The 14,033-nt window shown below is 35.0% G+C and overlaps 1 protein-coding gene across 6 annotated transcripts in view; it reads right to left on the reverse strand.

The window, feature by feature from the left end:
• Positions 1 to 14,033, reverse strand: part of CSPP1 (centrosome and spindle pole associated protein 1) — a 198,077-nt gene that overhangs the window by 82,055 nt on the left and 101,989 nt on the right. For all 6 annotated transcript variants that reach the window (XM_087420484.1, XM_087420485.1, XM_087420483.1 and 3 more), the window contains 5 exons: positions 13,238 to 13,331; positions 11,866 to 11,923; positions 9,905 to 10,113; positions 7,445 to 7,566; positions 7,009 to 7,087 (listed from right to left, as the gene is read on the reverse strand). In XM_087420484.1, coding sequence (XP_087276610.1) covers positions 7,009 to 7,087; positions 7,445 to 7,566; positions 9,905 to 10,113; positions 11,866 to 11,923; positions 13,238 to 13,331 — 562 coding nt within the window. The remainder of the gene's footprint in view (positions 1 to 7,008; positions 7,088 to 7,444; positions 7,567 to 9,904; positions 10,114 to 11,865; positions 11,924 to 13,237; positions 13,332 to 14,033) is intronic.

Raw genomic sequence — 14,033 nt, forward strand, 5'->3', positions numbered from 1 at the left:
CACAATACTATCAAAAAATATTAAACACTTTGGATTAAACAAAAGTAAACAGTCTGAAAATTACAAAATATTGTTGAAAGAAATTAAAGACATACCACTGATGATTGTGTGTTGACTTTGTAGCCTTTGCTGAATTCATTTTACTAACAGTTTTTTTTTCTTGTGGAATATTTAGAATTTTCTGCATAGAAGATTATATCATCAGTGAACAGAGATAATTTTACTTCTTCCTTTTCTTTTTTTTTAATGAATGTTTTATTTTTACTTTATGAGTGTTTTATTTTATTTATTTATATATTTATTTTGAGGAAACTTGGCCCTGTGCTAACATCTGTTGCCAATCTTCTTTTTTTTCTTTCTTTTTTCTCCCCAAAGCCCCAGTACGTAGTTGTGTATCATAGTTGTAGAGTTGTAGCTCTTCTACGTGGGACGCCGCCCCAGCATGGCTTGATGAGTGGTGAATAGGTCCACGCCCAGGATCTGAACCTGTGAACCCCAGGGGGCCGAAGCTGAGCGCTTGAACTTGAGCGCTGTGCCACTGGGCCAGCCCCTACTTCTTTTTCAATTTGGTTCTGTTTTATTTCTTTTTCTTTCCTGATTGCTCTGGCTAGAACTTCCAGTACTGTGTTGAATAGAAGTGGTGCAAGTGGGCACCTTTGTCTTTTTCCTGATCTTAGAGGAAAAATTTTCAGTCTTTCACTGTTGAGTCTGATGTTCACTTTGGGTTTTTCATACATGGCTTTTATTATGTTGAGGTAGTTTTCTTCTATTTAAAGTTTGTTGAGTTTTTTCTTTAACAAGAAAGGTTGTTGAATTTTGTCAAATGCTTTTTGGGCATCAATTGAGATGATCGTGTATTTTTTTCCCTTCATTCTGTTCATGTGGTGTATTAGATTGATTGATTTTTGTGTGTTGAACCATCTTTGTATTTCAGTAATAAATCCCACTTGGCCATGGTGTTTAATCCTTTTAATATGCTCCTGAATTTGGTTTGCTAGTAGTTTGTTGAGATTTTTTACATCAGTGGTCATAAGGGATATTGGTATGTAGTTTTCTTTTCTTATAGTGTCTTTGTCTGGCTTTGATATCAGAGTAGTGCTGGCCTTCCAGAATGAGTTGGGGTGTTCCCTCCTCTTCAAGTTTTTGGAAAAGTTGGAGAAGGATTGCTGTTAGTTCTTCTTTAAATGTTTGGTAAAATTCACTATTAAAGCCATCAGATTGAGAGCTTTACTCTGTCAGCAGGTTTTTGGTTACTGATTCAATTTCCTTACTAGTTACGGATCTATTCAGATTTTCTATTTTTTCATGTTTAGTCTTACATCTTAACAATACTAAGTCTCCAATCCATATCCAGTCTCCTCCTCTCCAATTGAGGGTTTTGCCAATCCATAAGTATGGGATGTCTTTTAATTGTCTATACATGAACATGAACAATGAACAATCTGAAAAAGAAATTTAAAAACCAATTCTATTTAAAACAGCATCAAAAAGAATAGAATACTTAGAAATTAACTAAGGTGGTGAAAGACACGCACACCGAAAACTAAAAAACGGTGCTGAAAGAAATTAAAGAAGACAAGTAAATGGAAACATATTCCCTGTTCATGGATTGGAAGACAATATTGTTAATACATCAATACTACCCAAAGTGATCTGCAGATTCAACATAAGCCCTATTAAAATCCCAATGATGTCTTTTGCAGAAACAGAAAAACCCTTCCTAAAATTTATATGGAACTAAAGGGACCCCAAATAACCAAAAAAATTTTGAATCTAGTGGACTCACACTTGCTGATTTCAAAACTTACTACAAAGCTACAGTAATCAAAACACCGTGGTACTGGCATACAGACATACAGACCAATTGAATAGAATACAGACCTCAGAAATAAATCCATGCATATAAAGTCAAATGATTTTTGACAAGGGTGCCAAGATTATACACTGGGGAAAGGACAGTCTTTTCAACAAATGGTATTGGGAAAATGATATCCACGTGCAAAAACTGAAGTTGAACTCTTAATGCCATATACAAAAGTTAACTCAAAATGGATCAAAGTCCTCAAAGTAAGACTGAAAACTATAAAACTCTTAGGAAAAAAATTAGGGCAAAAGCTTCATCACATTGGATTTGGCAATGATTTCTTGGACGTGATACCAAAGACACAAGCAACAAAAGAAAAAATAGACAAACTAGACTTCATGAAAGTCAAAAATCTGTGTGCATCTACAGTGTTAATAGATGTTATCAACAGAGTAAAAAGGTAACACATAGAATGTGAGAAAATATCTGCAAATCATATATCTGATAAGGGATTAATATCCACAATATAGAGACAATTCTTAAAACTCAACAACAAAAAGCAAACCACCTGATTCAAATGAGCAAAGGACTTGAATAGACATTTCTCCAAAGACAACAGACAAACAGCCAATAGACACATGAAAAGATGCTCAACATCAGTACTCATAGGTACTCAAATCAAAACCACAATAAGATACCACCTCACACTCATTAGAATGGCTGCTATCAAAAAAAAATAAAAAGAAGGGCCTGCCCGGTGGTGCAGCGGTTAAGTGTGCGCGCTCCGCTTTGGCAGTCCGGGGTTCTCAGGTTTGGATCACGGGAGCCCACCGACTCAGCGCTTGTCAAGCCATGCTGTGGCGGCGTCCCATATAAAGCAGAGGAAGATGGGCACAGATGTTAGCCCAGGGCCAGTCTTCCTCAGCAAAAAAGAGGAGGATTGGAATCGGATGTTAGCTCAGGGCTGATCTTCCTCACAAAAAAAGACAAAAAAAAAAGAAAAGAAGTGTTGATAAGGATGCAGACAAACTGGAATCCTTGTGCTCAGCTGACAGAAGTGTAAAATGGTACAACTGCTGTGGAAAACAGTATGGTGGTTCCTCAAAAATTTAAAAGTAGAATTACCATATGATCCCAGCAATTCCACTTCTGGGTATATAGCTAAAAGAACTGAAACAGAGTCTAGGAGAGATATTTGTACACCTATGTTCACAACAGCATATGTACAACAGCAAAAACATGCAAGCACCCCAAGTGTCCATCAATGGATGAATGGATAAGCAAAAAGTGGTACAGTAGTCCCCCCTTACCCATGGTTTCATTGACCTCGGTTTCAGTTACCTGTGAGCAACTGTCCAAAAATATTAAATGGAAAATTCCAGAAATAAACCATTCATAAGTTTTAAACTGCATGCCTTTCTGAGTAGCATGATGAAATCTCTTGCCATCCTGCTTCATCCCACCTGAGATGTGAAAATCCCTTTGTCCAGCATATCCATACTGTATACACTACCTGCCAGTTTCCCACTTAGTAGCTGTCTCAGTTATCAGATCGACTGTCACAGTATCACAGTGCTTGTGTTCAAGTCATCCTTATCTTACTTAATAATGTCCCCAAAGCACAAGAGTAGTGATGCTACCAATTCGGATATGCTAAAGAGAAGCTGTACAGTGCTTCCTTTAAGTGAAAAGGTAAAAGTTCTCAGCTTAATAAAAAAAAAAAGAAAAAAAAAATCACATGCTGAGGTTGCTAAGATCTACAGTAACTTTTATTACAGTACATTATTATAATGGTTCTAATTTTATTATTAGTTATTGTTGTTAATCTCTTACAGTGCCTAATGTATAAATTAAACTTTACTATAGATATGTATGTATAGGAAAAAACATAGTATATATAGGGTTTGGTACTATCCACAGTTTCAGGCACCCACTGGGGGGTCTTGGAATGTATCCTCTGCGGATAAGGAGGGACTACTGTATATACATACAATCGAATATTACTCAAGACTTATAAAGGAAGGAAATTCTGACATGCCACAACATGGATGAACCTTGAGAACATTATGGTAAGTAAAATAAACCAGACAGAAAAAGACAAATACTATATGATCCACTTTTATGAGGTACCTAAAGTAGTCAAAATCATAGAGACAGAAAGTAGAATAGTGGTTGATAGGGACTGGGGGTAGGGGAAATAGGGGAGATGTTGTTAACGGTATACAGTCTCAATTTTGCAAGATAAAGAGTTCTGGAAATGGATGGTGATGATGGTTGCAGAACAACATGAATGTACTTAACACCACTGAACTACACACCTAAAATGCTTAAAATGGTAAATTTTATGTTACGTGTATTTTGCCACAATAAAAAATATCGAAAAAAAACATTAAGATGGTAATACTCACTAAACAGATCTACAGAGTCTACATAATCTCTACCAAAATCTGAACTGAGATTTTGCAGACATTGACAAGCTGATCCTAAAATTCACATGAAAATGCAAAGGACCTAGAATAGCCAAAACAACCTTGGAAAAGAAAACTTGAAGAACCCATACTTCCCGATTTCAAAACTTACTACAGCACTATAATAAGCAAGTGCTACCGGCACAAGGACAGACACATAAATCAATGGAATAGAACAGAGAATCCCAGAAACAGACCCACACAAACACACCCAACTAATTTTGACAAAGGTGTAAAAGCAATTCAACAGAGGAAAAACAACCTTGTCAACAAATGGTGCCAGGAGCCATTAGACACCCATAGGCAAAAAAAAGACCTTCAATCTAAGTCTCACATCTTATCCAAAAATTAACTCAAAATGGATCATGAACTTAAATGCAAAATTATAAAACTTTTACAAAAAAAGAAGAACAAACAGAAGGAAACCTTTAAGATCTAAGTCTAGGAAAAGAGAACTTAGACTTGACACTGAAAGCGTGATCTATAAAAGGAAAAACCAATAAATTGGACTTGATAAAACTTTTGCACTCGTGACAGACCCTACTAAAAGGATGAAAAGATAAGCTTTAAACTGAGAGAAAATATTTGCAAACCACACATCTGACAAAGAATTAGTGTTTATGATACATGAAGAACCCTCAAAACTCAGTAGTTTAAAAAAAAAAAAAACCTCCAATTAGAAAATGCACAAAAGACATCAATAGATGTTTCACCAAAGAAGATTTATAGATGGTAAATAAAAACAGGAAAAGACGTTCAACATCATCATTAGAGAAATGTAAATTAAAACCCTAATAACACATCACTACACACCTATCAGAACGGCATAAACAAAAGTCACAAGATAAAACACTGGTGAAGATGTGAAGAAACCAGATTCTTTTTTTTTTTTTTTTTTTTTGGGAGGAGATCAGCCCTGTGTTAACATCCGCCAATCCTCCTCTTTTTTTGCTGAGGAAGACAGCCCTGGGCTAACATCTGTGCCCATCTTCCTCCACTTTATATGGGACGCCGCCACAGCATGGCCCGCCAAGCAGTGCGTCAGTGCGCACCCGGGATCCGAACCAGCGAACCCCGGGCCGCCGCAGCGGAGCGCGCGCACCTAACCGCTTGCGCCACCGGGCTGGCCCCAGAAACCAGATTCTTAATACATAGCTGATATGAATGTAAAATGGTACAGTCTCTCTGAAAACAGTTTGGCAGTTTCTTAGAAAATTAAACTTGTAACTATCATATAAGCCAACAATAACATTCCTCGGCAATTATCCTAAAGAAATAAAGATTATGTTCACACAAAATCCTGTACACTAATGTTTATAGCCGCCCCACTTATAATAACTTAGATGTCCTCCAATGAGTGGATGGTTAAACAAACTGTGGTACATCCACACCCTGGAACACTAGCCAGCAATAAGAACAAATGTACTGGGGCCGGCCCGGTGGCGCAAGCGGTTGGGTGCGCGCGCTCCGTTGCGGCGGCCCGGGGTTCGCTGGTTCGGATCCCGGGCGCGCACCGACGCACTGCTTGGTAAGCCATGCTGTGGCGGCGTCCCATATAAAGTGGAGGAAGATGGGCACAGATGTTAGCCCAGGACTGTCTTCCTTGGCAAAAAAAAAAAAAAAAGAGGAGGATTGGCGGATGTTAGCTCAGGGCTGATCTCCTCACAAAAAAAAAAAAAAAAGAACAAATGTACTATTTATACATGCAACAACCTGGATGATTCTCCAGAGAATTTTTAAAAAGTCAACCTCAAACGATTACGTATTGTATGATTCCATCTATACAACATTCTTAAAATGATATTATATAAACGAATAACAGAGTAATTGTTGCCAGTGGCTAAGGAGGGAGTAAGGGCAGGAGGGAACTAGGTCTGGCTATAAAAGGGCACCATAAAACTGATGCTATAGAAGTATATTTATTGACATGGAAAAAATGTTTATGATATATTGTTAATTTTAAAAGCAGGTCATAGACCAATACGTACAACACAGGCACACCTCGAAGATATTGCAGGTTCCGTTCCAGACTACTGCAATAAAGCGAATTTCTCAATAAAGCAAGTCACACGAATTTTTTGGTTTTCAAGTGCATATGAAAGTTATGTTTACACTATATTGTAGTCTATTAAGTGTGCAATAGCATTATGTCTATAAAAGCCAATGTACATACCTTAATTAAAAATTACTTTATTGCTAAAAAATGTTAACCATCATCTGAGCCTTCAGCGAGTCATAATCTCTTAGCTGGTGGAGGGTCTTGTAAAAAATATAATGTCTGCGAAGTGCAATAAAACAAGGTATGCCTGTGTAATATCATTTGGGTGTGTGTTGTGGGTATATTTTTGTGAGTTTGTGTGTGTACATATAAAGACTTCCTGAATGCATATTTAGACATGTCTATCTCTGGATGAATGAGATTTTAGGTGATTTCAATTTTTTGCCTATATTTGTTTGTATTCTTATATATCAATAATATGCATGCATGACTTCTATCAATAATATGCATGCATGACTTTTCTAACGAGAGGAAGTGAGGTTATTCTTAATTTTTAAAATGTGCTTTCTATGAAACATTGACTTAAAAGCAATACTTTGAACACACTGGTTATTTAATAATTAGAAATTAAAATAAGTTACATCTGTCCTGAAGAAAAAAGAATGAGTTGAATAACATAGGTTCTATGGAAGACAAATTAATCTTGAAAGAAATTATTATTTTAACTAATGACTTACATAATAGGTTGTGCTGGCTGGTGGGTGACAGGAGCACTAACATAAGTTGCAGGCTGTACTCCCATCATTCCTGAACCATCTTAAAAGAAAACAAAACACATTTATTTCAGAGTATCCATTTAATAACATTTTATCCCTAAAGTCACATACTAAAAATGTTACCTAAGGAAAAAAGGTAACATTTTTCCTTATGGGTTAGGAGTTAGCAAAGAACAATGCAAGAAAACACAAAATAGTTATTTCTTAAATCTAGATAAAAAGGAAATAAGTACAAAATATAACTGAGTTTTTAAAAAGGGCATTTATTAAATCAATAAACATATAGTATTTGAATTAAGTAACACTGTGCTTTTCTCATTATATATTTTTGCTTGCACAAAAACCAATTTTCCCAACTAACCACTAGAAAAAAATGTTTACCCTATAAATAACTTACAGTAAGCAAGATTGGGATCCAAAGTATTCCTGGCACCATAAAAATAGTATGCATCATCATAAGGAGTTCGAAAGTTAGTAGCCAAAGGTGGTAGTACAGGAGGTGGAGGCAGAGGCGCAATCCTGTATCAAAAGAAAATTAGAAAATTCTTATTTCATCGCAAATTTTTTTTTAAATCAAGATATTATCTTTTTGCAAAAATGTTACCAAGAATCTAACAGCTGCTTTAGAAAAAGCCACCATCTTGCTTCCATCTTTTATCAAAAATTATGACTAAAAAGCAAAAAATAGTAAAAATTTCAGATAATATTCAATCGATTAATATCTAAGTAGTTACCCTATGCCAGAATCGAACAAACATTGTCCCTGTCCCTCAGGAATAATACAGAAATAAACAGGTAGTTACAGCAAAGTATAGTAAATGAAACAATACAAGTAGATGCAGGGTGCTATAGGAATATGGAGCATGGACATTTAAATCACATAGTGGGGAGGAGGAAAGCATAAGGAAGGCTTTCTGGAAAAGGCAATGCTGGGCCGGCCCCGTGGCTTGGTGGTTAAGTGCGTGCGCTCTGATGCTGGTGGCCCGGGTTCGGATCCTCGGTGCGCACCGAGGCACCACTTCTCCGTCCATCCTGAGGCCAAGTCCCACGTACAGCAACTAGAAGGATGTGCAGCTATGACATACAACTATCTACTGGGGCTTTGGGGGGGAAAATAAATAAAATAAAATCTTTAAAAAAAAAAAAAAAAAAGGCAATGCTTCAGCCATGCTGCTAAAGTGAGTCAGCCACAGAGAGGAAGCACAGTACAGGAAGAAAAAGCAAAGAGGTACTAAACGGAATTACTAATAGTTCCATTTGACTGGAGGAAAGGGTGTATTTTTTAGGGTACATTTTTTAACTTTAAAAATGTATTGTTGTTTCAAAGGAAGTCAACCATAATGTGCAACAGAAACCATAATGTGAAACAGAAACCACTTAAATATCAACAGTAAAGTCTTCAGATAATTTTTAGTATTTCACAAAGTTAAAACTTCTGGAAATCTCTACTGATTAGGAAATATCTCTGTCTGTACTTCCACCAAGGCAATATTCTCCAATAGTAAAAATGGAAAAGGCAAATTCCTTTAGATGAACAGAAAGAGAATGGGAGCATCCTAGAATATTTTCACTTTTGTGTATCTTAACAGGTTCTCTTTGTATACTTCAAAATAACTCTGAAGAGCTAAGAAGACATTCAAGTTCTCTTCAGTTGTGAATATTTTTCACCTTTACTACTCACTCAGTGTGTCTAACCTTGCTATCCTCACTCCGTAGACATCAATAAAGTTATTGAAAAACTGCTATGAAAGGGAACTATCAAATCATTAAATCTTAAATTTTTATAGAAATTTATATAAGATTTAATCCTCACGACAACCCTGTAATCGTAGATAAGAAAAAAATATTACTATTCCACTTTTAAGGATGATAAAATTAAAGTTCAATAAAGGTCTGCATTGCCCAAAATCCAGACAGTGAAGCTAACTGTTTTAATCCCTAAACCAATGCTGAGACCATTAAACCATACTCTGTAATTGTAATCCCGCCTAGTCTTTTGAGTCAGGAAACCATTAGACGAAACAAACAAAACACTTAATAAATATAGTAAACAGTCCTACAATTTGTTAGTAGTAAATAAAAGGTAAAACCAAGTTCTACTGAAAGAAGAAAGTATAGCCCAGAAAACATCAATGTTAAAAAAGAAAAAGACCTGATTAAATACACTCCTATAATTAGTACATTAATAGTAAGGAAAAAATAAGCTCAAGTCCTACTCAGAGAAGAAAGCATAGCCCAGAAAATATCCATGTTAACAATAGGATTTTCGTTATGTATAATCTAGTATATCATAATGTCTGTTACCTAGAGCAACCAAATCTCACCTAAGTTATAGGTTTTATAATCTTAATGACTTTTTATTTCAGGTATTAGAGTTGCATAGTCTACGAGTGATTACAGAGAAAGAGTTGAACAAAACAGAAGGTAAAACAGAGTAATACATATAAAAGAGCCACGTTAGAAACTTTTTCTGCATAAACTGAAGGAAATATTCAATGTTTGCCAAGTGGAAATTACCAAATTGAGAAAATGTATAGCTTTTATATGTTAAAAGATATTTTAAAGACATTCCAAAATAGGACAAAACTAAATTCTAAATGTACTTAGTTATTCACTCTAAAAATAGTCAAGCATCTTTAAGCAATAAAAGAATGTTATAAGGATTTCCCTTGTTTTTACAATAACAAAGAAAAGATCAACAATGAAAACAAATTTCAAGAGAAATTATTTAACAAAAGCCATTAACTGTACAAAAATCTCTGAAGGATAATGTTACTTGCTTTAGCAAATCCTTCTAAACATAAAATATCATGATACCTTACCTAATTCCCAAACACAAAACAATTTAAACAAGCACCTGGGAGGCACCATTTCACCAAGGGTGCTGCTGAGTCCATTGTGCAAATCTTCATTTTGAGATGGGATGGAGTGAACTGATGGCATGGGTGGGACAGACGGGGAAGATAAAGGAGGGAGAGGTGTCTGGAAAGCTACTCTGGGTCTTTCGGGTGGTATCGCCTCTTCAAAGTGTCTTGGTGCCACACTAAACTGCTTTAGTCTATCAGGCTAAAATAAAGAAAAAAATCTGTTTGTTACACATAATCATAAGTTTAAAGGTGGAGAGGACCTCAAGAGACTCTCTATCCCAGACTGCCAGCAGGCACTTAAATTAGTCCCAGAATAACAGAATTTTACAGTCCTATAAAAGATTTTAAAGATATAATTCTTATTTTATAAATGAGGTAATTAAGGCTCTCTGAAAGTACATAAATCACTCAAGGTCTCATCGTTAATAATCAAGCAAAGACTAGAGCCAGATATTAATTTTAAACATAAAACTCTCTATTACGCTACAACACTATACTGCTTCTCTATCCAATTGCCATTTCTGACATCAAAGTATTCTCTAGAACAGAGTCAACAAATATTTTCTGTAAAGAGCCAGATAGTAAATGTATCAGGCTTTGCAGGCCATATGGTCTCTTCACAACTACTCGAAGGGCTAAAGTAGCCCAAAACCACATGTAAATAAATTAGAGAGAGTGTGCTGCAATAAAAGTTTATTTACAAAAATATGGTTTGGGCGATAGGCTATAGTTTGCTAACTCCTGCTCAAGAACATCATTTATTTGTCCTTTTCTAAGATTTGCACATCAAAAGTAAATCCAACCAAAAGTAATGGTCTAATTATTGTCTAATATTTTTATTTATTTATTCTCATAAAGCAACTTGGCTTTGGACACATTGTTTCATTCAAATATAAATAAGAACGTCTGTCAAATACTAACTGTAAATTCAAGGTTTAACATGTTACATATTACATTAAAAAGTTAAAGACTTTTAAAGTTTAAGTTTTTGATTGTGAAAACTACTTCAAAGGTATTTCTGGATAGTAGAAAAGATATTTAGCTTTGGAATTTATCCTTTTTCACCCATCATGTTTATCTTCTCCAGGAATTTCTCAGATTAATCTAAAAGTTTTATTCTATGAGCAGTCAAGAAGCACACTGGGAGTGACTCTGGTGCAGTATTAAACTTTTTTAAACAGATAACCCACAGGGTATATACTTAGCATAAGTAAAAGTAAATCAAAAGTTGCCTACAGTTGAATAATTTTAAGTTGCTGTATTCTTTTTAAGAATGAATTTTTTAATGAAATTGAAGTTTCTTAATTATCACTCAAAGATGAAAAAAAAACTTAGCAAATAAATTCTTAGCCTTAGCAAATAAATTCTATATATCCAACTACAGAAAAAGTACCTTTTGAGAAGAGTAATAAATTATTACCTCTTCCTTACTTAAGGGCAATAATGTAATTCATTCCACTTAATGATGAGAATTGCAAAATTAAAGTAAAAATAAGGTTATCTCTCTAGTTTTGCATTAAATAAAAATTACTAAAATGCTTAAAGACTAAATTTAAAAATTTCAGTTTCTTCGGAAATCACTCTAATGCCAAAAATGTGGTCAAGATATAATCAAGAAAAATATTAACCTCTATTGTAAATTAAACTGAGATAACTCTCCCATAGAATAGTGCAAGTGAACAAAGTAGAAAGGATCAATTTAAAACAAACTAAAAAAATGATGCACACATGAAAAAGGAAAAATTATCTTAGGGAAATAAACAAGAGTTAGGACTTAACGTTTTATGAGAACTGAATTTAGTTTATTACTGTTCAAACTGGTCTACTCTTAAATTTCCTCCAATGCCTTCTTTTTTTCTTAACCCCCAACACCTTCTATCTCCACCTGCTACCACATTTGAGACTTATCTGAATGAACGATTAAACATTAAATAACGCCAGGAACTCTTACTGATTTCTCAGGATCTTGTGCTCCAGAAGCTGCAACTCTGAGTTCCAAATCTTTTTCTCTAAACAAATGAAAGTTTTACATATTGAAAATTACAGTAAACACTTCAAAATTATAATCATTACTGAAACAAACTTACACACAAAGTCTATGCAATAACATCTCCAAATATAAATAATTCCTTTAACTGACAATAAAGCCTAGAATAATTCTGAAAACTAAATTTTCTAATTTGGTGCAAAGTAAACCAGAATTCACATGAAAACTGACTTGTAATAAGTATCTCTAAACCAGTGGCTGAGGGACTTCAAAGCCTAAGCAATTCACACAGAAGGAAGTAGAGATGTAAAACAAAATCCTTACTTTGTGAAACAAACACAAAACTTTTTTTAGAGTACATGTCAGTTCACAAAAAGGGTAAAAAATTAAAAATTAATACCATACTTTTTTTTTTTTTTTTTTTTGCTGATATGCCCTGAGCTAACATCTGTTGCCAATCTTCCTCTTTTTGCTTGAGGAAGATTCACCCTGAGCTAACATCTGTACCAATTTGCCTCTATGTTTTATGTGAGTCGCCATCACAGCATGGACCCCGACAAGTGGTATAGGTCCACACCTGGGAACCGAACCCAGGCCGCTGAAGCAGAGTCCGCCAAACTTAACCACTAGGCAACATGGCCAGCACCAATACTATACTTTCCAATAAGAGTTTTTAAGAAAACGATGTTAAAGATGGCTAATATCAGACAATAGATATTGGCTTCCTCTAAGAGAAAAAAAGACAAAACTAAAAGATGATCGGTCTCAAATTCTCTAGAATCAAGATAGATCTATTCCCAATTTTAAACCATAATTAATATTTTACAGGTATTTCTACAAGAAAGATTACAAACACTGAGACTTGTATACAAGATAGATACCTGTGGATTTATGATGATTATTTTTATATTGCCTATATGTGTGTACTTACCATTTCACATTGTTAAAAGATAAAATACTTTTATTTTATATTTTTTACTATATATAGGATAATATAGTGAGCATGTAGATAATAATAAATACTACCCCCTAAATCAAAAATTGAAGAAATTAATGAAGGAATGTAAAAGGCCTGTTACAGAATATATCCATAGTCGAATATATCCATAGTCTCATTTGTTACCTATGACAAAGAAAATGAACACTCTCATAATCTTTGTTTTATTACCCTGGCTGATTTACAATGAGGAGATTGTCACAGAAATGACTTACAAATACTCAATCATATTAGGAAGAATATCTCCTTATTTTACTATGTTATAGTTACCACCATGTTATTTTACACAAATGCACTTTAAATTCAAAACATCTCTTTTAAATGCAAACCTTTCATTACCGTCTCTTGTTCTTCTGTTGTTCAGCCATTTGTTCCAATAGTTCTAGTCTATATTTCTCTTTCTTTCTCTGAATAAGTTCTCGATCTTCACCTCCTAGCAAGTGGTAAGAAAAAAATGTAGTCTTAATTCTTGAGCAACATATGCAACTAGAACTCAATTTTTAAAAACCTTCATTTTTAATTATATGAAAGAGTAATTACTAGGACATATAGAAAGTAAAATCATATGTATCATTACCTCTTCAATTAATTTCATAATTTATGAATATCTACTATGTGTCAAACACAAGATACATTAATCCTTCCCAAACCTCTACATTTATTCAAAAATCTTCTTAAATAAGAGGATACTTTAATCCCCATCCCCATTTTTCCAATAATCAGGAAAATATCTCCACTAACATTTCCCACAAGCCCCTTAAATTTAACAAATGTGTCCAAAATGAACACCTCAGAAGCAACTGCCCCTCTGTTTTTGAACCTCAAACCTTACTATAACTTTGATTGCTCATCCTCTCTTATTCACTTCATAGGAGGACCCTCTCTTCTATTTTCATGGCCATTAACCTTCAATAAGACCTCTCTAGGGCCGGCCCCGTGGCTTAGCGGTTAAGTGCGCGCGCTCCGCTACTGGCAGCCCGGGTTCGGATCCCGGGCGCACACCAACGCACTGCTTCTCCAGCCATGCTGAGGCTGCGTCCCACATACAGCAACTAGAAGGATGTGCAACTATGACATAAAACTGTCTACTGGGGCTTTGGGGAAAAAAGAGGAGGAGGATTGGCAATGGATGCTA

Source organism: Ceratotherium simum, chromosome 31, assembly GCF_057802395.1.
Source record: "Ceratotherium simum simum isolate JZ-2026a chromosome 31, ASM5780239v1, whole genome shotgun sequence".
Classification (NCBI taxonomy): Eukaryota; Metazoa; Chordata; class Mammalia; order Perissodactyla; family Rhinocerotidae; genus Ceratotherium; species Ceratotherium simum.